Consider the following 22,805-nt stretch of genomic DNA (forward strand, 5'->3'; position numbering starts at 1 on the left):
GCCATTAGAAGAGAACAGGCAATGGAAAATAATGGCTAACATGATGGCACAGGCCCTGAACCCAGGCCATTCAAACAATGCCTCCTCCCCAGAAGGGCATCCGTGTGAGAGCGGCCAGGCCTCCCGCCCAGCTTATGGCAGCTCGGTGCTCACACGGCAGCTACTGCACATTCTCCTGCAGCCTGCAGCGTGTGCGTCTGCTGGAAGTGGGAGCAGGGAGGCGTGACAGCACAAGAAACGTCATACGATGTAAAAAGAGACAAGGACAAGCACTCGGATTTTTTCTTTTAATTATTTACCAGATAAAAAAGAAAAAATAGTGATTGTTTCTCTTCACCCCCAACATTTCAGTTACCAAGGTCAAGTAGGAGAGAAAATGCTGAACAGGAATTCATGCTCCTGGCCTGGAGCAAATTCCCTTGGCTCTACAGCACCTCAGGGAGGAGGGACAGGGCAAAGGGCTCCAGGCAGAAATACTTGTACTGTGGCAGCAGAGTGGCAGCGTGGCTGTCCTCCTTTCTCCTCCCCGTTGCCAGAACATTCAGACCTTCCTGTCTGCCCCCCTGCACCATCCTCCCCAATGCATCAAAGGAAGTAGGAAGACAGGACTTCAGGAGGCAGGACAGGTATAGCGCAGGACCGGGGAAGCACACAGCAGACATGGCGGAAGGCCACAATCTTCTGTTTCTATTGCACATCCTGGCTCAGATCCCCTGCCCTGAGCAGTGGGCTACAAAGTGAAATGCTTCTGAAGTTCAAACCAAGAACCCATGGTTGTGTGCCAGGCTCAAGAAGGGGAGGCGTGCGGTTGTGTGGTTTGTTCTGACACACACATGTAAGTTATATGGAAGTTACTCCAGGATGGGGGCAAGGCAAAGATTATGCCTCATTAAAAGAACATATGGAGTTTGGACACCTGGGGCCCTACGGTCACCTGGGCTTCTCCCCCTCAAGTTCAAAAGACTAAGAATAACTCTCCAGTCAGCAGATCATCTGCGTAAGACGGAAGAGGCAGCAGCATCCACCAACTACACAAGCCCCCTCTCCAGCTGTCACGATTCTGACACTCAGGGGTGACCTCTTTCTCTGAACACCTGGAGAATTTGGCCAGTGACCCCACAGGACAACAACCTTTCACACTGTATGTTTCTCCACCAAGTGGCAGCTATTAGATTCTCATTCTTCTCAATACCAAGGAAACCAGAGGGAGACTGGAACACGTTGTTTACCCAACCTTACAGAGTCCTCGAGAAAACAGTGGGGCAGGGAGAAGGGACTGATTTTGATTTGGCAAGGCTGCAACTCTTTCACCTTCATTGGCTGGAACAAAGCTGGTGGGTGAAGACAAACCTAACGGAGCCAATGGCAAGAACTGCAGGCTATGAGAGACGACAGGTCAAACACAGAACCGTATAAATTGTGGCACTATAAAGATGAGAAGGCAGGTCCATGACACCAGCTGGGAGCACGCCTTGGGAGCACGCTTCCAGAAATTACATCTGTCCTGTAGTAAGCGGTAGCATCCAGATAAATCAGAGTAGTTTTCCTTCCTCCTCTTCCCAACAAATTCTGAGAGTTTCTCATTTAAATAACTATGTACACACACACAAGCCTGGTCTCTCTTTTACATGAGGGTCCTTCACTTGAGGGTCCTAGAATGGCTTTAGAGAGTCGGTTCCAATTGCCTTTTTGGAGATTTACTGCTTGGGACCAAACCTGCAAGGAGAAGAAATGACTGAATACTCTGCCAGGTGGATCTTTAAGGTGAAAGCATCCCAGTGTTTAAAGGATTGAGTCTTAATATAAATAATGAGCCCACAACTCCCTTATGGGGTTTGGCAACCTGGCAAATTGAGCAATTGGGCTGCGACTCACCAACCCCGTGCCTGGCTACCGTCAGCCAGAGGGCCCTGTGCCCACCAGCAATCCTGGGAATACAGTTCCCTACCTCCCTCTGATAAGGACAGTTTCTCAAGTTCGGCTTCAAGTTCAGCGTCCGAGATCCTAGGGTTAGGCACACTGTTGGTATAAAATGTCTCAGGGGGGTTTTCAGGCAGATCAAAATGTTCTTTGGTGGTATCCTGAAGAAGGATGTCCAATTCCTTCTCCAGTTCCTCACTGTCAAAATCTGCAAAGAAAAGATGACATGAGAACACATAAAGCCAAGGGAGGATGAGTCAAGGATTGAGTAAAGGCAAAACTAAGCTCAGCTTTGCAAAAACGTCCAGGCCTCCTTGTAGGTCAAAAAAAGCCTGTGAGGTGAGAGGAAGAGGGTGCCTTCAAGCAAATATTCTTCCCACACACAGAGCTAAGTCACCTAGAGGGTATATTTTGCTAACACCACAGAACTGACCCTGCTTTCCCTTGCCCTTGAAGAAGGATCTTCCATTCAGAAGTCTAATGAGTCAAGATTACTGCAGTCCAGAGGGGTCAACAGTATAGCCTACCAAGGGGGATGACAGTTCCTTCTAACTACTGCCACCAAGGAGCCCCAGAGAGAGGAGAGTGCTGCCTGCACCAGGAAAAGTGGATCTGTGATCAAAACTATCACAGCACACACAAGTGAAGGCCTCTTAGGAAGGAAGAAAGAAAAGAACTGTCATGTCAACTCACCTAAGCCATTGGTCACCCCACCCGCCAGAGTCTGAGAAACTTCATCCTGGGTGTCACACAGCTGTAAGAGAAAAGCGTAAGGCCTTGAACACTGAGCGGCATCTTGAAGGTCTGTCTTTTGGTCTCAATGTTCAGGGTTACCAAGTAATGCTGCCCCATCTGAGAATCAAAAAATCTTCCTCAAATTCACAAGGTAAAGAGTTAAGTCTGGGAAAGGATGAAGTATAGCAAAATCACACCTGCCCTCAGTTACTTCCTCCTGTGATTTTCCTCCCTGGCCCCTTCCTGTACCTCTTGGATCTGATCCACAAGGCTCTCTGCCTTCTCCACTGTGACATCCTTCATGGAGAGTTTTAGCGCTCCTACCCCGGCCTGATAGGCATTGAAAACCTAAACAGAAAGCAAAGTTATCAGTGCAAATGAAGAACAATGGGCAAAATACATACAATAGTGTTGCATCTCCAAAAGATAATTTGGGGGTTTGTTTGTTTTAAACATCCACACTTGATTCCTCCCATGTTCACCGAGGCCAAAACTTTCCAACAGGAGAAGCAAAATCCCAACCATATCTTGAAAAAACCCAGGCCTCCTCCAAACATCAAAGCCACAGTGGAGGGAATGAGGAATGTATCCCGGAGAGACCACCCAGGTACTGGAGCAGAGGGGCAGTGACTACCATCTGATCTGTCTGGGAGGCATAGATCCGGTCCAGGATGCCTTGAACAGTGTCTAGCTTGGCATGAAGGGCTTCAATGCGCTTCTCTGTCCGTTGCTTGGCCTTGAGAGATCTCAGTGCCTGGATGGGGGAGGTGGGAGCATGGAGACTTGGTCAGGGTCAGTTAGGCAGGCCAGAGGGCCAGAGGCAGGCTTTCCCACATGATAAGACCATCTCAGGCCTCCTCCTCTCTCACTTGTAAAACAAGCTGTGGTACCCAGACCACCTGTAGACTCTTCCCCCCGAGACCCAAGCTCCGCTCTGAACCGCTGGGACACCACCTCCCACTGCCAGCCCGGGGCACAGGTACACAGCTGGAGAGGAAAAGAGAAAACTCACCAGTTGTTTCTTTCCTGCTCGGCATGCCCGGCGGGCTTCTTCTTTACACCTATGAAACACAGGGGACAGATCAAGATGACCATGGCATAGGATGGGGGTAGTAGTGTCCTGAAAAGTCCCTAAGAGCCCCACTTAGGTAAGGTAGTTTCAAATCTGAAAATCAAATCCATTCCACCCAAAGGCTAGAAAAATAATGCCCAACAGCCCACTGGCACACTCCTGCAGCAAGCTGAGACATAAACTTGAACATATGCGTGCAAGAAAGGCAAACTGACTAAGGATAGGCTGTTTCAGCCCACGGGGAGAGAGAATGTGCCAACAAGACACCTTAACAACAGATTCCCATTTCGGAAGCCAGGAGATAAGGAATCAAATCCTAACACCAACAATGACCTTGGACACAGTCCCTGGTTGTCCCACAATGTTGGGTTTCTCTTGCTGTAAGAAGGAGACAGCATTTTAATTCAATGTCCATATAGCCTACTTTTTGGAGAAGTGTTCATGTGCCTTTAGCAGGGATGCCTTGTATGGCCATCCACGGGGAAGAGCAGGAATCCCTCAGAAAGACCCTGGAAGGCAGAGACCTGTCTTGTTCACTACTGTATTTCCAACTCCCTAAGTTAAGGCCTGGCTCAACGAACACTGGTTAAATGGATACCAGCATGGAAGTGCATAAACATAATGCTAACAGATGTAATCTCTGGGGGAAGAATAAAAATTCATTTTTTCTCTTTTATGATATTCTATTTTGCACAATTGCTGCATTGAGCAGTTAGTACTTTGTAATTAGTAAAAAAAAAATAACCTTTCTCAAAAAAAAAAAAAAAAAAAAAAAGAGCCCACAGACACCAATGCTTTGCTGGCTCTGAGGGCCAGCCAGGGGTGGGGGTCGGAGGGTGCTCAGCTCAGGGGTAGTTACCTCTCTGCTTCCTGGGATAAGGACTCCACTTTGCGTGAGAGCAGCTGTTCACTCTGCATCAGCTGGTATACCCCAACATCTACGTCGTTGACAGGAGAGACCTTGGCATGTGGCCCTCGGGCAAACTTCACAATCTGAGGGACAGGGACAAATTACTAGGGCCCCTACCACGAATGCTGAGAAGTCCCAGGCAGGAATGCTGGTGGGCATGTCAGTATACACTTAATAAGCCATTGGGGAGTCACTGGATGAACAACTGGACTTCCATACCTTTTCCCCGTTCTGCTCGAGAACCGTGACTCTCTTCTCTTTCTGCAGCTGCAGCAACACCAAGTAGAAGGTCCTCTCATCCGGGCAGGAGCCGGCACACAGGGTGCTCAGCTCGGACAGGGCCACCACAGGGTGGGAGGAGAGAGGGGAGTTCTGATACAGACGATACACCTCCTCGGCCTTCTCCTGCAGGGAAGGCGAATGTGCTTATGGGCCTGGCCACTCCTCATGGAGCCCAGAGAGTCCCGACCCCATGTTTCCAAACCGTGATCATGCAGGACAAGAGCAGGGAGCGCTGGTCCTGCCCTCCCTGAAGTAGCAGCTTTGGAAAAGGAAAAAGGATTTGTGTTTTTTAAACCCTGGAGGAAATTTGGTGTATATGGATGAAACGAGGTACATGATATCTCTGTCCTTGCACATCCACTTGGGACTTTATGTTTCTGTGTCTCCCGAGAGGCAAGGGAAGGAGGAGGAAGTGTGGTGTGCTGGCGCGGCCATGACCGAGACCTGAGGCTTGGTTTTAGGCCCTGCCTATCTGGCCCTGCACCAGTCAGTCTCACGGGTCCTCAGCATCCCTCTCACAAACTGAAGAAGGTGGATGAGATGGCGTCTGTATTCCCTTCCAATGCTGGTCTTTCCATTTTTATGCCAACTTCTGACACTACAAACAAGAGCATTACTGAGTCTATAATGCGTCTCAAGAGAGAAGTATGTGACAACCAGGTAGGACAGGGTTTTTGTGAATAGCCTAAGAAATAGAAGTTTCAAGAAACAATGCCACCATGTTCCTCCTACATGGAAATTACTCTCAGTCCTCTGCAAACAATATTTACTGAATTAGGCACAAAGTGCTATGAAATGTAGGGAAGGAATACCCAGGAGTTCAGAGATTGCTTGGGGGAGAAAATGGTTGTTGAGCAGAATTCTGAAGGGTGAGTAAGTCCCTAGGTGAGGTAGGTGGGAAGAGCATCTTAGGAAGAGGGACGGTCATGAGCAATGGCATAGAGTATGAGTCAATAAGGTGTTTATGGGAGGGGACAGGAAGGGGAGAGAGAGCAGAAGCACTTCTCTCTTACAGAAGGTGCAGCAGATTCTTTGCTGTCTTTTATCTGCAGATGGTGGGTAGTCATGGAAGGGAAATACCAAGGCTGGAGTAACAGATCTAGCTGACAAGTGGGACAGGGTGGGTTATAGGAGGTAGGCTTAGAGGCAGAGAGACCATTTATGCAAGAGACTAGGAGAGACTGAACAGGGCAATGCCAGTAGGGACAGAGAAGGGATGCGTTCAAGAAGAATTCAGAAGATAAAACAAGCAGTCCATGGTACCTGGGCATGGGGTGGAAGGAGAAAGACGAGTCTGGGATGACTCCTGGGCTCTGGCATGAGTAACAAGGTGGATATGGTGCTATTAACTAACTAATAGCAAGAACACAGAAGGAAAAGCATATTTTACAGGAAAGACAAAACATTCCATTTTGGACACGTTTTTTGGGATGCTTGAGGTACATTCAAGAAGATACATACAGCAGATAATTGGGTACAAATCTGAAGCTCAAGGGAGACACCAGAACAGAACATATATGAAAGGACTCTGAAGGTCCTCAAGCATATAGAAGGTAATTAAAATCCCAAGTGTAAATGAGTTACCCAAGGAAATTCAGAAAGCAAAGTAATAAGCTGAACGAAGACCAATGTTTAAGAGATGAAGGAACTCATAAGAGCTACCCAGAGCACCACCAAGAACCCATAGTGTAATGACAACAAAATCAAAGAAATGGAAAATTTTAACAAGCAAGTAGTCCATAGTGTCAAAGGCAGCAGAAGAGTCTAATAAGATAGAAACTAAAGTTTTCATTTGGTTTACCTGCCCTGTCAAATAATAATGCTTACTATAAAGCTACGTAGGAAGAACAGTGTGGTATCCAACCAACAGATTAACAGTAAACAACATTAATAAAGGTTAAAACTGGCTATCCACTTGGAAGAAAATAGTTTTTCCTCACCAGATATACAAAAACAAATGCCAAATTACTGAAATTTAAATTGAGGAAGTTTAACCTTGGGGTGCCTGGGTGGCTCAGTTGGTTGACTGTCCGACTTCAGCTCAGGTCATGATCTCATGGTTTGTGAGTTCAAGTCCCACATCAGGCTTTGTGCTGACAGCTCAGAGCCTGGAGCCTGCTTGGATTCTGTGTCTCCCTATCTCTCTACTCCTACCCTGCTCACTCTCTGTCTCTCTCTTCTTCAAAAATAAATAAACATTAAAAAAAATTTTTTAATCTAATTAACCTTGAAGTAGAGGATGACTTTGTAAGCAAGACCAGAAATTCAGCAGCCATAAAGGAAAATTTTAGAGATGTGACTATAGAAATATGGAAACTTCTATATGGTAAAAGACATCATAAATAAAAATGAAAAGCAAACAAGAGACTGGAAAACAATATTTACATCCTTAATGCTAACTATATTATATCTACTCCTAATACATAAAAAATCTCCTATAAATATAAAAGACAAACAATCCAATATAAAAACAGGCAAAGGATATATATAGGCAACGCACAGAAGGAGATACATAAATGGCCAGCAGATAGGGGAAATGATGCTCAAATCCGAAATAGGAAATATCATTTTTATTTGTCGTACCGGCAAAATGTAAAAGACTCATGTTATCCAGTGCTGGCAAGGATGTGGGGACACTGAACACTTGAATGAAAGTGTCAATTAGCACAAACTTTTGAAAAGTAATTTGGCAATTTCTGTGCATAAGCATTTCTAGAAATTAATCCATAAAAATAAAAATGGAAGTACTGCACATAGATGTACACACAAGGCTGTCAAAGTATTTTTTTTTTGTAACAGAGAAATTAGAATAACTTAAATGTCCATCTGTGTGGACATAACTATTGCATAAACTGTGGCACTTCTATAGATTTTTATGCAGCCATCCAAAGGAATGAAGTACATCTATATTATATAGGGAAAGATACTTATACTAATAAGTGTAAAGAAAAAAAAAAAGGCAGGCTGCAGACCAATAAATAAAGTAAGATTCTATTTCTGGAAAAAAATGGAGCGTATGTGCATACATATTTTTGTACGTATGGGCATGTTCATTTATTTATTCAACATATGTTTATTGACTCTCTACTATGTAGCAGGCACTGTTCCCAGAGTTCCAGGGCCAATGGAACATCTCCTATCTGGTAGGAGAGACAGATTATAAACAAGTAAACAAGTAAATAACATTTTTAGAAAGCATTAAATGCTAACAATAAAATAAAACAGAAAGTAACGGTGTGGGGGCGCCTGGGTGGCTCCGTAGGTTAAGTGTCCGACTTTGGCTCAGGTCATGATCTCATTATTCATGGGTTCAAGCCCCACACTGGGCTCTGTACTGACAGCTCAGATCCTGGAGCCTGCTTCAGATTTTGTGTCTCCCTCTCTCTCTGCCCCTCCCCTGCTCACACTCTGTCTCTCTCACTCTCCCTCAAAAATACATAAATGTTAAAAAAATTTTTTAAAAAGAGAGAAAGTAACAGTGTGAGACAGGATCAGTAAGAAAATATGTGAACATGCAAACACACGCATGTGTGTGCCCACACGAACAGAAAGGAATGTACCCAAAGAGACAGAAATGGGATGAACAGAAAGGAAACATTCATTTCCTTTTTATTTTAAATTATTTTTTAAATAGCAAAACTTATGGGCAATTTTTACTTTTTGGTTATTTTTATCAAATCAAATAAAAAGTTATTGGCTTTCTGTGGCCAGACTTGGGAAAAATCAATTTACCTCAGAAGTAGACTTTGTTTTAAAAAAAATATCCAGATAAGACCCTTCAGTTTCACACATTAACACCAAGATTCCACCCCAGGAAAAGACAGTGAAGTTACCATATATGTCACGGAATGAGCTTAAGTGTTGAGTGCTCTATTTAGTGATGTAAACTGGGCATAGACTTAACAGAACCAGGTCAGTGCAGAGCTAGATTTATTTTTCTACTTAAGTAAGATTAAACGGCACTGTGGTTAAAAAGTATTGTTGGTTCTTGGAAGATCTAGGTTATTTATTCCATTCCTGCCCCCTTTTCTGCCTTTGCTCTCAAAAGACTATGAATCCTAAACCACATCTGTGGGGGTAAATGGGTCTACCTCCCTTTACTCCAATTGGAAAACACTTGAGGTAAGAGCCTGCAAAGAGGAATGGAGCTTGGCCCAGAACCACGCACACCATCCTGTGGTTTCTGCGTAGCCTTGGCTAAGTCCTGGAGGTCAGGGCGCTGGGTGGGAGGATAACCATGTGGGTGGGAAAGGAGGAAGAGCCCTTCCTTTGAAGCATGCTGCTCGGTCCAATGGTGAGAGACAAGGAGAGGTGGCAAATTCTGGAGATCCCCACCTCAGTCTGAGGCAGAGAGGGTTGGGAGTCTGTCAAGGTGACAAGAAATCAGAGCCTCTCTTGGGGTAAGGGATGAAGATCGAGAGCTGGCTCCAGCTGTGTGGAAGCCTCCGGGACTATGCAAGGGTCCCGAGGTTGGGCTTGGTCTGTGAGTTTCAAAAGTAAGTGCTGTCGGGGCGCCTGCATGGATCAGTTGGTTGGGCGTCCTACTTTGGCCGAGATCATGATCTCACGGTTCGTGAGTTCATGCCCCGCGTCGGGCTCTGTGCTGACAGCTCGGGGCCTGGACCTGGCTTCGGATTCTGTGTCTCCCTCTCTCTCTGCCCCTCCCCCGCTTGCACTCTGTCTCCCCAAAATAAATAAATATTAAAGAAAAAAAAAAAGTAAGTACTGTCTACAGCATACTTCTGCTACCCGGTGTTCAGTCGGTTTCGGTGGAGTGGTGTGCACTGCATTAAAGAGCGTGTGGAAGGTGAGGAAGTGGTGACAACAAAGCTTGGTCAAGAAGGAGAGAGACACAGCACTAACTAGGCAGCGGCTGGGTCCCACACAGGAGTCATTCTGTGATTGGAAAAACCTGAGCGGGTTTCGAGGCTGAGGAAGAAGAGGGAGATAGGAGACAGAATGTACAGATCAAGAGGCTAGCTGATGGGACAAGGGGACAGCAGGGTAGGGACAGACTCAAGAGCACACGTGGAAGAGAGGATGGACACTTCATCCTCTGAGCTTAGGGAGAAAGAAAGGCTCAGAAGACCGTAAACTGGATGTAGGACAGAAAGCTGAAGGCCTGACAGGAGATCCTACCTTCTCAATGAACTGTCAGCAGAGTCACAGAAGGGGAGAATGGAAGGCACGTGAGTGCGGGCTGGGAAAGGACTAGTAAACTGGGCTGAAGAGTGGCTGTGAGGGCCCTCCTGGAGCTGGGGACTGTGAAGGGGACCCCAGTCTTGGTGACAGCGTGATTCTGTCTGGCAGGGATGGCAGACTGCGGGGTTGGTCTAAGGCAGTACAAGTGCTGGTGTCTCTGGGGTGGACCAGGGGAGCCGCAAGAAGCTGGGTGCGTGCTGTAGGCTGGCTAGGGAAGACAGGCCAGGAGGAAGCTGACCGACCAAGAGGGCATGAAGGGACCACAGGCCTGGTGGCCTCTTCAGTGACCATCACTAAGGCCATCGGTAAGCTGGAAGGGGAAAGGGTGTAGTCACAGAAGAGGAAATCTGAACTTGGTTTGCTGATTTAAGGGAAGGCAAAGCTGAAGTCACAAGGTCCTCAGGAATCCTGAGAAACTTGCCAGTAAACTACAGAAGGCAAAGAATTTTCTACACTTTAGCTTATCACTAATTCACAGAAAATAATCAACCATATGTTATGGACAATTCCTAGACAGAGTATTACCCTTGAAATGCACAAGTCCAACTAACAACTAAATAATGCTACAAAAGGTCAGTTATCAACTCTGTCATCATGTAAAAAAAGATATGCTCTTTTTCTAAGGATAGACACAGGAACGTGGAGGATCCGGTCATCACCTCTCCCTTCTGAGCACCCACCTTCAGCAGCTCCACAGCCACGAGCACCTCTTCAGCAGGAACCTTATTGTCCCCTAGCATGTTGGAAAGAGTCCACTTGAGGGGCTTCAGCAGGAAGACTCCAACCCCCCAGGAGATCCAGCTGCTGTCTACACTGGCCATGAAGTCTGACTCCCGCTGCAGCTCCCCCCGGCTGCAGGCAAAGAAAGAAAAGGACACGTAGTAGGCTTGATGCAATGTCCCGTTCCAGTCCCCACCTACCCTCTTCCCCCGAGAGAGAAATCTGATCATCACCATCATAAATACCATTATCAGGTACCTACTCTGTGCCAGCTATTATGAGCAGCATTGTTTCTGCTCCAGCTGTCAGCACCATTGACGACTCTGTGAGATGGATGTCGTCCTTGGCATTTTAGTTCATGAGAAAATGGAGGGACCGAGGTGAGAGAGGCCAACTCTGAACTATAATTTGGCTCCAAAGGGCAAGTGCTCCACTAAGGCTGCAGAGGCACAGCAGGCTATGAGGCCTATGTTGAGACCTTCGTTTACAAATGAAGTTCAATATGATAAAATGACAGTAACAGTTATGGATTACTGTCAATGCAAGACATGAGGAAATACACAAAGATGTTCAGAGAAAAGGTTTTCTGCTATTCCTGAGCTAGGGTGGAGATACGACCTAAGCATTCTATGGTACTGGTAATAAGCAGCTACATTTACTGAGCCCTTACCATGGGCCAATCACTATGCTAACGGGCTACATAAGGAATAGGATTTCAAATCCTCAAGAAACCTAACTACAGATATCATCACCATCTTATACTTGGTCAAACTGAAGCTTTAAATAGAGGGGTACTTAATTTAGCAAGTGGTACAGCCAGGGTGTGAGCCCAGAACCCTTGGCCCTCAAGCAAAGCTGTTAATTACTGTTATGCTGCTTCCATGGAGAGTTATCTTCCTCAAAAATTCTCTGGATGCCAGACCCCATCAAGCACCAGGAAATGTCAGCAGAGTGCCAGTAGCCGGGAGAGAAGATATCAAGGTCTTAAAGGTCTCTGGATGGGAAGAGGCAGGGACAGGTCCTACCGCAATAAAGAAGTCCAGACTGTTCTTGTCCCTCACCAACTTAAGCTATGTTCTCCTCCGTATCCTGCTTCAGGCAGGAACTCAAACTTTGCACAGTACGCTTTCTCAGAAAAAATAAGTTTCAGAAACGGCTCGTCCCACCAATGTCAGCCAATGGAAAGGTACCGGGGAGATAAATCAGGAAGTGCAGAAAACTCAAAGCAACATCAAAACTGACTTTCTTCTTCATTCATTGAAGGAGGTACTACGCTAGCCAGGCTGCTCTCAGTATATGCACCATGTGATGTGCAAATTATTTAGAATCAGGAGAGTAGGGGTCCAGTCCTGGCATTTCATCGAACTAGCTGTATAAACCTGAGTAAATCGCTCGACCTCAGTCTCAGTCTCCTGTTCTGTCTGCTGAGGATAATTCTATCATCTCGCCTGCAGGACTGCTGAGGAGGTCAGATGAAACGGGATGATATGCAAAGTATCTGCATACTATTAAGTGAGGTACCTTAGATATCCATGCTATCGCCTCAGGTATCTCCCAAACCCTGCACCTGTCGCACAGGTAGCACCTACAGGCCCTTCTCAGAGCACCAAGGTACTCGGTGAAGCCCTCAACCTCCTTTATGTCCTCTGCTTCAAACAGCCCGTGCCAAGGACAAGCCAAGACAGGCCAGACACATGACCTGTGCTGGGGGCTGCTGACAAGATCCCCCACAGACCTCTTCCCCACGACTGCCTTCTTCTTAGTCCTGCCTTCCTTAGTTCAGTAAATCCTATCTCATAGACCTTCTGTCCAGGGTAATTCAAATTTGGAAGCCCCTACAAAATAACTACACAACGGGATTCCACTCCAGACAAGTCATTGTCACTTCTGCCAGGTAGGTTTCTCCTCCCACCGTCTGGATCTAATCTAATCGCACTATCCTGGACCCCCAATTTGCCAGATGCCCGTCTCCCTCTCCCTCCACACCCCTAACACAGCCTCCTTCTCGTCCTCCTTCGCCCACTGAACACACACAGACCTGCTTCTGCGGGCCAGACCCCGGCATGGGCGCGGTACCCTCAGGGAGCCACCCCCGCCCCCTTGCCCGGGCCCGCCCTCACCGTAGTAGGTCCTGCAGCACGGTGGCCAGCCCCAGCGGGACACTGCCCTTGCGCTGAAAGGCCTCCTGCAAGTCCCGCAGACGCAGGCGCACCACCCCCTGGCGGCGGCTGTGGCTCAGCACCAACGGAGCCCAGAAGCCCATCTTGCTGTCCCAGTCGGTGCTGTTCACCTCGCGACTCCTTTTGAAGGCGGAGAACAGAAAGGACATGCGCTCCTCATCCTCCTCCCACTCGGGGGGCAGTAGGCCCGCCGGGTCTCCCCCGGCTGGGGCCTCGGCCTCCCGCTCCGGGGACCACATCGGAACCCCAGCCCCGCCAAGGCTCCGAACACAACCCCGGCCCTGTTCCCCTTCCGCCCTACTTCCCTCCCGGCTTCCGTTCCTTGACTACCTCCTCCTCTGTCATTACGTCATCGCCACCCCTAGCGTGAAATAAGTCCCGCGCCTTCTCAAGCGCCTGCGTCTCTCTGCCCTCCCTGGCGCCAGGAGCCGTGATGATGACCCTATTTTCTGAGAGGCTCAAAGCGCTTGCGCCGACCCCTTCTCCCACAGTCTTTGTGCGGAAAGAAGGGCTTCGCGCGTGCGCGGCGGGTAGGTGCGCGTCCCGCCCCCTACTGATCATAGAGTTTGGCGAAACATTATAGAGAGGCTAATGCTTATGCATCTAAATTGTGGTTTCAGGTAGTGGGACTGTAGAGTCCCGCTAAGGGGCGCCAGAGGCGTCAGGATCGCTGGTGAATCACAGTACGCCGCTCCTCGACCAGCTTCTACTTCAGACACTTAAACTTCCAAGACAGCTTCCTTTTACGGTAATATCAGCGGATGCACAATTGTCGGTCACTCAAGCTCTGTGACGATGTATATACTGATTTTGAAAGATATATGAGCTTCTATTACTCTTGCTTCCCACCTTCTGCCCTGGAGTGCCCTTCTTTTCTTTCTCAGGGCCAATATCCTGCTGATCCTCAAGATGGAGCTCAATTCTAATCTTCCCTGAAACCTTCCCCAACTGTCCTGACTCGTTGTTGATCTCTTTCCTGGATTGTACAGTTAGCATTTACTATTCTGTAGCCCGTTCCCTAGCTCTCTCAGGACAATGGCTTAAATATGGTGCTACGATACATAGCGGTGCTGAAGAAATACTTCATAAACTAGAAGGTGCACAGCTTGACCCTTGCCGTTTAATATCTCAGAATCTTGTTGGAATGAACGAGAGCTCACATGCATGATAAGATTCTTACAAAAAAATCTTGTGAACAATGAACATGTCCAGTGTGTTAAGAATATATAGATTTTCTTTTTAATTGAACGGTTTGAAAGATGTAAGGAGTTTCTTGTTTAATGGAACTGGGTAACAATCACTGGAGTTGTGTATGATTCTTGGCTCTGCCACTCATTGGCCGTGTGACCTTGGTCAAGTACCTAACTTTTCTGTTTGAAGGAAATATTATGATGTAGGTAAAGTACCTAGCACATAGTACATAGAATAGGTGTTATCACCAAATGGCAGGATGTTTAGTAGTTGGAACATAGTTGTAGGGAAGAATTTCAATAAGCATTTTGAAGGAGGGGAAGGGATAGGATTGGTTATATGAATTAAGGTGTCAACTGATATTGATGTGTTACATTTCTTCAAACATTTTCAGGGCAATATCTCATTTGATATTTATAACAACTGACAAGAAGTTTCTCCCTGACCACACTCTAGATGGGTTCTTCTGAACCCTCTTCTTGACTAGGCTTGTCACCCTTGGCCTACAAAGGCCTCAACAAACATAGTTTCTAACAGCTCAAGGCCATATCCCTAGGATAAACCTAGCCCCCTTCAAAGTGCTGCCTCAGAAAACACAAGGTTGTCAAAAATTTTGACTGTCTGACCCTGTCTGCCAGCTTCTGCGGAAAGAGGAAGGCTACTCTAATTTCTACAAGTCAGTTGGCAAACCCAGACGGGTTTCACAGGGATCATCTCCCTTTCTAGCTTTTTTTTTTTTTTTAATTTTTTTTTTCAACGTTTTATTTTATTTTTGGGACAGAGAGAGACAGAGCATGAACGGGAGAGGGGCAGAGAGAGAGAGGGAGACACAGAATCGGAAACAGGCTCCAGGCTCTGAGCCATCAGCCCAGAGCCCGACGCGGGGCTCGAACTCACGGATCGCGAGATCGTGACCTGGCTGAAGTCGGACGCTTAACCGACTGCGCCACCCAGGCGCCCCCCTTTCTAGCTTTTTGTAACTTATCACTGCCCTGACTCTACTGAGACCCCCTCATTCTCTTGCCTATTCCCTTATTTTCCCTTTGAAAGGCCTAGTCACCTCTGTATAAGGAAGGTAAGTAAAATTTGAACTGGACACTTTCCCTATTGTAATAGTATTACTGGTTAAAATCTATCCTTACCTCTTTAGTGCCCAGTTGTACCCTAAGAACCACATCTCTGCTGTGCCATCATGCTCAGTAAAATGGCTGGTTGGTTTGTGTCAGGAGAGAAACCAGGTTGTTTTCTCATCTAGGTCTCTGAGTCTAAGTCAAAATAGTCCTGCTCCTAAGCATTTTCAGGAGAGCAACATTACGTACCTGGGGCCACCTGTACCTGAAAGCGCCACTGGGTTCCTGACACCTATAAGTCAAGGGTTCTCTGCTTCCACCTTTTGGAGATTGGGGGGCTACTGGAAATAATGGAGAATAGAAAGAAAAGCTCCGCCGATCCTGAGGGGGTGACTAGGTATATGGCAAGCTCTTTCTCATCTCAGGGCCTCCAGCTGCTACACTCCCCTTTACTCTGCACAACTGGCTCCTTTTCATCTTTTAAGTCACAGCTTAAAAGTCACTTCCTCAGAAAGGCCTCGTCTGAACAATCTATCTAACATAGCACCTTGGAATTTTAGAATGGATGGATCAGTCTGGCAACACCTGCTGATTAATCGTAACATCACAGAAAGACAACCAGACATTAATTACATGCCTCCTGAGATAATATGATAGCAAGTACGTAGAGCCACCTGTGAAGTATTGTTGTCAAAAAATTGAACCTGAATGTGATCAAGCTACTAGATCTAAGTACTAGTTTATGGAAGTTAAAAAAAAAAAATTGAAAGGTAGAGGTACATGTTCAATGAAAACTAAGGTCACCATCAGCAAAATCTAGACTGGAGAATTCTACTAGCTAAAGACCTTATTTTCTCAACAAATAATGATAACAAAGAAACTTTTATTGTACAATGTTTTCTATCTAATTTGGATCCAATTTGCATAAATAATCATAAAAACTCATTTTGATGACTAGCACTTCCAATATTAACTGGATATTTGATGGTATTTAGCAAATTAAGGAATGATTAAAAGTATTTATATTTTGAAGACATCGAAAGTATTTCTGAGTGAAGCTGTATGATATTTGTGGTAGGAGGTTGGGTGGGAGAGAGTAGGGACGTATCGATGAGTATAAGTTTCTTACTCTGTACCTAGCAAATAGCCTGGGCACTTAGATTTCATTTAATTTTTTTAATGAATAAATAAATGACCTAGACCTGCATCCTGGTCTCATCTCAGTAGTAGCCTAATGACCTCAGGCATGCAGGTTTCCTTGCAGATTCCTCCTCTGTGAATTAAAGGTTCTACATGCTGATCTTGACTTTTTTTCTAGCGCCCACTTTCTGATTCTAAATGTAATATACACTGTAGCTATGTGAGCGATTGCAGAAGCTCTTTAGTCCTGGAAAGTCTGAAGAACAGAATGCCACCGAAACATCACCATATCATTTCATGGCAGTGGTATTTATTTACTGGTGCCCCAATATGTCTTTGATCAGACGCCTAAGCAGCCTTACTCCTGCTATAATGCACAAACGTTGCAGAGGCTTTAAACCCTGCAACACCTCTATAAAGCTACATGTTACCTCTCCTGCTTGCTTGCGGAGGCCTCATTATTTCTGTAGAAAATATGCCTGCCTTCCTACATTATCCCGTTATTTCTAGTTCTCATCTCTTGAATTCACAGCCTTTAGAACTTGGCTAAAAGAGGAATAGAAAATACATTATTCATAATCTATGAGGTTTATAGGAGGAGTAGCTAGACTTGGTAATATTCTGTTCAGGTACCACTGTGTTCTAGAAGCCTTTCTTGGTCTCTTTCTTTCCTCTTCCTTCCTTCCTGCTCCATACTATATCGGGTGTCTTTTCTTATCTTTCTGTACCCTGTGTACCTGTCTATCATTCCATGTCCCACATTGTTTTCCTAAGTTGCCATTTATGTGCCTGGCTCTCTAACTAGGTTAAGTGCCTTGCTGGCAGGGACTGTTCTTAATTGTGTTTGTTTCTAGCACAGTGTGTGCACATCTTAAGGACTCAGTTTGTTGAATGAATAAATGAATGAATGTAATCAAATCATGAGTTTGAAGAAATAATATCATCAAGATCTATCCTTTATATCATAACATTTATCCAAATATAATGTACTAATACAGTAGTTGAACCTTTTATTTATTTGAACGATTTACTTGTTTTTTAGCCAGTTTGAGCTGAAATGCCTCTAAATTTAATTGCCAACATGCTCAGACAGAGTGGTTAGAGCAATTATAGCTGTGGGAACTCCCCTGCTTCTCTCTTCAAAGCGTGCAAATCACAGGAGACTGTTGCTATCTACCTGTTGATGACTATAATCTTCTAGAATGCCTTAGTAACCATTTGTGAAATTGTTCAATTTTGCTGCAAATAATTTATCCCTTTTTAAGCTCATTGTCTTCTCTTCCACTCTTCCATTTTATTTATTTATTTATTAAAAAATTTTTAAGTTTAGGGGCGCCTGGGTGGCGCAGTCGGTTAAGCGTCCGACTTCAGCCAGGTCACGATCTCGCGGTCCGTGAGTTCGAGCCCCGCGTCGGGCTCTGGGCTGATGGCTCAGAGCCTGGAGCCTGTTTCCGATTCTGTGTCTCCCTCTCTCTCTGCTCCTCCCCTGTTCATGCTCTGTCTCTCTCTGTCCCAAAAATAAATAAACGTTGAAAAAAAAAATTAAAAAATTTTTAAGTTTATTTATTTTTGAGAGAGAGAGACAGAGAGAAAGAGAGAGGGAGAACGAGTGGGTGAGGGGCAGAGAGAGAGAGGATCCCAAGCAGGCTGTGCACCAATAGTCACAGTGCAGGGCAACACAGGGTTCGATCCCATGAACCGAACCATGAAATTATGACATGAGCCAAAATCAAGAGTTGGATCCTTTACCAACTGAGCCACCCAGGTGCCCCAAGCTTTGCTTTTCTTTTTCAAGATTGCTTTGGCTACTCGGGGTCTTTTGTGGTTCCATACACATTTCAGGATTATTTGCTCTAGTTCAGTTAAAAATGTTGTTGGTATTTTGATAGGGATTGCATTAAATGTGTAGATTGCTTTGGGTAATATAGACATTTTAACAGCCTTCCAATCCATGAGTATGGAAAGTCTTTCCATTTCTTTGTGTCATCTTCAATTTCTTTCCTCAGTGTTTTATAGTTCTCAGAGTATAGGTCTTATACCTCTTTGATTAGGTTTATTCCTAGGTATCTTCTTTTTAGCGCAATTGTAAATTGGATCGTTTTCTTAGTTTCTCTTTCCACTGCTTCATTATTCAGTGTATAGAAATACAACAGAAGATTTCTGTACATTGATTTTTGTATCTTGTGACTACTGAATTTGTTCATCGGTTCTAGCCGTTTTTTGGTGGAGTCTTTAGGGGTTTCTATATATAGTATCACGTCATCTGCAAGTAGTGGAAGTTTTGCTTTGTTACTGATTTGGATGCCTTTTGTTTCTTTTTGTTTTCTGATTGCTGTGGCTAGGACTTCCAGTACTCTGTTGAGTAGAAGTGGTGAGAGTGGAACCCTTATCTTGTTCCTGACCTTAGAGGAAAAGCTGTCAGATTTTCCCCACTGAGAAAGATGTTAGCTGTGGGTTTTTCATATACAGTCTTTATTATGTTGAGGTATATTACCTCTAAACCTAGTCATTGAGGTTTTTACCACGAATGGATGTTGTACGTTGTCAAATGCTTTTTCTATGTCTGTGTAATGATCATATGGTTCTTTTCCTTTCTTTTATTGATGTGACGTATCACGTTGATGATTTTTGAATATTGAACCACCCTTGCAACTCAGGAATAAATTCCACTTGATTGTAGTGAATGATTTTTTTAATGTATTGTTGGATTTGCTTTGCTAGTATTTTGTTGAGGATTTTTGCATCTATATGTGTCCATCAGAGATATTGACCTTTAGTTCTTTTATTTATTTATTTATTTATTTATTTATTTATTTATTTATTTTTTGTAGTGTCTTTATTTGGTTTTGGTATCAGGGTAATGCTGACCTCATAGAATGAATTTGTAAGTTTTCCTTCCTTTTTTATTTTTTGGAATAGTTTGAGAAGAATAGGTATTAACTTTTCTTTGAATGTTTGTTAGAATTCACCTGTGAAGCAATCTGGCTCTGGACTTTTGTTAGGAGGTTTGTTTGTTTGTTTGTTTGTTTTTTAGCGTTTATTTATTTACCTTTGAGAGACAGAAGGAGACAGAGCATGAGCAGAGCATGGGCAGAGAGAGAGGGAGACAGAATCTGAAGCAGCTCCCAGGAGCCTGATGCGGGCTCAAACCCATGAACCATGAGATCATCATGACCTGAGCCAAAGTTGGATGCTTAACCAACTGAGTCACCCAGGCCACCCCCGGAGCTTTTTGATTACTGATTCAATTTTTTTGCTGGTTCAAATTTTTTATTTCTTACTGTTTCAGTTTTGGTAGGTTATATGTTTCTAGAAACTTATACATTTCTTCCAGGTTGTTCAATTTGTTGGCATATAGTTTTTCTCTTATATTCTTTTATAATTATTTGTATTTCTATATTTTTGTATTTATCCTCTGTCATTAGTGACTTTATCTATTTGAGTCCTTTCTCTTTTTTCTTGACAAGTCTGGCTACAAGTTTATCAAATTTATTGATTGTTTTTGAAGAACCAGCTTCTGGTTTCATTGATCTATTCTGTTTTTGTTGTTTTGTTTTGTTTTGTTTTGTTTTTAGTTTCTATACCATTTATTTGTGATCTAATCTTTCTGCTGTTTTAGGTTTTGTTGGTTGTTCTTTTGGTAGCTCCTTTAGGTGTAAGTTTAGGTTGTTTATTTGAGATTTTTCTTGCTTCTCGAGGTAGGCCTGTATTGCTGTAAACTTCCCTCTTAGAACCACCTTTGCTGCATTCCAAATGTTTTGGACCATTGTGTTTTCACTTTCAGTTGTTTCCATGTACTTTTTAATTTATTTTTATATTTCCCTGTTGACCCATTCATTGTTTAGCAGCATTTATTTAACTTTCATGTATTTATGGCCTTTCCATATTTTTTTTTTATGGTTGACTTCTAGTTTCATACATTGTGGTGTGACCTTTATCTTCTTGAATATGTTGAGGCTTGTTTTGTAGCCTAATATGTGATATATTCTTGAGAATGTTCCATGTGCACTTGAAAATAATGTGTATTCTGCTCTTTGGGAATGGAATGTTCTCAATATATCTGTTAAGTCCATCTAGTCCAGTGGGTCATTCAAAGGCATTGTTTCCTTGTTGATTCTCTGTTTAGATGATATGTTCATTGATGTAAGTGGAGTGTTAAAGTCCCCTAATATTGTTGTATTATTATTGATTAGTTCCTTTATGTTTGTTACTGTTTTATGTATTTGGATGCTTTTATGTTGGGTGCAAAAATATTTATGATTGTTATATTTTCCCCCCCGCTTTTTAACAACTATTTTCCTTTTAATAAAGTAAATGTAATGACACTGAAGAATAGGAAGGTGACAAACACATTAGTATATATTTTTCTTTTGACCAGCCTCTTCTTTTGCTGCACCCGGGTCAACAATCATGTAGAAACACGTTTTTCATATTCCTGTTTGTTCTCCTGGTACAGGTGAGCAGCCTAGTTGTTTGCTGGACTATTGGGATTGGGTTCATCCAATAGCGACTGTATGGATGTTAAACTAGAAGACACGTCATAGGTTGGACTCCAGTGGTTCTGAAGTATGTCCAGACATACACTATCATCTGCATAGACATTTGGATAGAATATCTCAGTGGCGGGGGCGCCTGGGTGGTGCAGTCAGTTAAGCGTCCGACTTCAGCCAGGTCACGATCTCACGGTCCGTGAGTTCCAGCCCCAGGTCAGGCTCTGGGCTGATGGCTCAGAGCCTGGAGCCTGTTTCCGATCCTGTGTCTCCCTCTCTCTCTGCCCCTCCCCCGTTCATGCTCTGTCTCTCTCTGTTCCAAAAATAAATAAACGTTGAAAAAAAAATTAAAAAAAAATATCTCAGAGGCAAATCTAACGAGTGGCTTATTTGGATATTATTATATTGTCCTTTTGTCTCTTTGTTTTATTTATTTATTTATTTATTTATTTTAATTTTTAATTTAATTTTTTAAAAATTTACATCCAAATTAGTTAGCATATAGTGCAACAATGATTTCAGGAGTAGATTCCTTAGTGCCCTTTACCCATTTAGCCCATACCCACTCCTACACTCCCTCCAGTAACCCTCTGTTTGGTCTCCATATTTATGAATCTCTTATGTTTTGTCCCCCTCCCTGTTTTTATATTCTTTTTGTTTCCCTTCCTTTATGCTCATCTGTTTTGTCTCTTAAAGTCCTCATATGAGTGAAGTCATATGATTTTTGTCTTTCTCTGACTGACTAATTTCACTTAGCATAATACCCTCTAGTTCCATGCACGTAGTTGAAAATGGTAAGATTTCATTCTTTTTGATTGCCGAGTAATACTCCATTGTGTGTGTGTGTGTGTGTGTGTGTGTGTGTATGTATATATATATATACATATATATATATACATACACACACACACACACACACACATACATACCACATCTTCTTTATCCATTCATTCACCGATGGACGTTTGGGCTCTTTCCATACTTTGGCTATTGTTGATAGTGCTGCTATACACATTAGGGTGCATGTGTCCCTTCGAAACAGCACACCTGTATCCCTTGGATAAATACCTAGTAGTGCAATTGCTGGGTCATAGGGTAGTTCTATTTTCAGAGTTTTGAGGAACCTCCATACTGTTTTCCAGAGTGGCTGCACCAGATTGCATTCCCATTGTCTTTTTGTTTTAAGGTCTGTTTTGTCCAATATAAGTATTGTTTTTCCAGCTTTCTTTTGACATCTATTTGCATGATTGATGTTTCTCCATCCCCACACTTTGAATCTGCAGGTGTCCTTAGGTCTAAAATAAGTCTCTTGTAGGCAGCACATAGATGAATCTTTTTTGTTTGTTTGTTTTTATTCATTCTGTCACCCTATGCCTTTTGATTGGAGTGTTTAGTTCATTTATATTCAAAGTAATTATTGATAGATACCTATTTATTGCTACTCTATTACTTGTTTTGTGATTGTGTCTGAAGATTTTCTCTGGTCCTTTCTTGTCTTTCTCTCTTTCATGGTTTGCTGGTTTTCTTTAGTGATATATTTGGGTTTTTTTCTCTTATTCTTTACACATTGATTAGTGGTTTCTGATTTGTGGTTACCATTAGGTTTGTATATAGCATCTTCTGCAAATAGCAGTCTATATTATAAGTTATAGTCATTTTAGTTTGAACTCACTCCTTACTCCTCTCCTCCCCATGTTTGAGATATATATTGTCATATTTTATATCCTTTTATTTTGTGAGTTCCTTGACTGATTTTTACAGAAATATTCATTTTTTCCAATTTTATGTTTCCTATCTTGATACTTGGAGATATCAAAGTGGAAAGACTTGGGTCTTTCCACTCAAAGCATCCCCTTTCATATTTCTTACAGGGCTGGTTTAGTGGTCATGAAC

The 22,805-nt window shown here is 43.8% G+C and overlaps 1 protein-coding gene and 1 long non-coding RNA gene across 5 annotated transcripts in view; one reads left to right on the forward strand and one right to left on the reverse strand.

Moving 5' to 3' along the window:
• Window positions 1-273: 273 nt before the first annotated feature.
• On the reverse strand, window positions 274-13,508 carry CHMP7 (charged multivesicular body protein 7). Its single transcript, XM_040490279.1, has 10 exons — window positions 12,962-13,508; window positions 10,802-10,973; window positions 4,857-5,042; window positions 4,587-4,720; window positions 3,668-3,716; window positions 3,290-3,409; window positions 2,905-3,003; window positions 2,614-2,674; window positions 1,949-2,128; window positions 274-1,716 (listed from the first exon to the last, which is right to left on the reverse strand). The coding sequence occupies exons 1-10, from the start codon at window positions 13,258-13,260 to the stop codon at window positions 1,664-1,666; spliced, it is 1,353 nt and encodes a 450-aa protein (XP_040346213.1). The 5' UTR covers window positions 13,261-13,508; the 3' UTR covers window positions 274-1,663.
• An 83-nt stretch (window positions 13,509-13,591) lies between these two features.
• LOC121039862 (uncharacterized) overlaps window positions 13,592-22,805 on the forward strand; it is a 59,125-nt gene continuing 49,911 nt past the window's right edge. For all 4 annotated transcript variants that reach the window (XR_005795031.1, XR_005795034.1, XR_005795033.1 and 1 more), the window contains exon 1: window positions 13,592-13,769. This is a non-coding gene — a long non-coding RNA (uncharacterized LOC121039862). The remainder of the gene's footprint in view (window positions 13,770-22,805) is intronic.

Source organism: Herpailurus yagouaroundi, unplaced genomic scaffold, assembly GCF_014898765.1.
Source record: "Herpailurus yagouaroundi ecotype Mexico unplaced genomic scaffold, PumYag 181, whole genome shotgun sequence".
Lineage (NCBI taxonomy): Eukaryota > Metazoa > Chordata > Mammalia > Carnivora > Felidae > Herpailurus > Herpailurus yagouaroundi.

Bases quoted from the DNA above. Each gene is read 5' to 3' on its own strand.
- CHMP7 (XM_040490279.1), bottom strand. From the start codon at position 13,260: ATGTGGTCCCCGGAGCGGGAGGCCGAGGCCCCAGCCGGGGGAGACCCG. The intron at 3,004-3,289 runs GTAGTCACTGCC...CTTTCTGTTTAG, and splicing joins CCTCCCAGACAGATCAGATG to GTTTTCAATGCCTATCAGGC. The intron at 2,129-2,613 runs GTGAGTTGACAT...TTTTCTTTGCAG, and splicing joins TGGGGTGACCAATGGCTTAG to ATTTTGACAGTGAGGAACTG.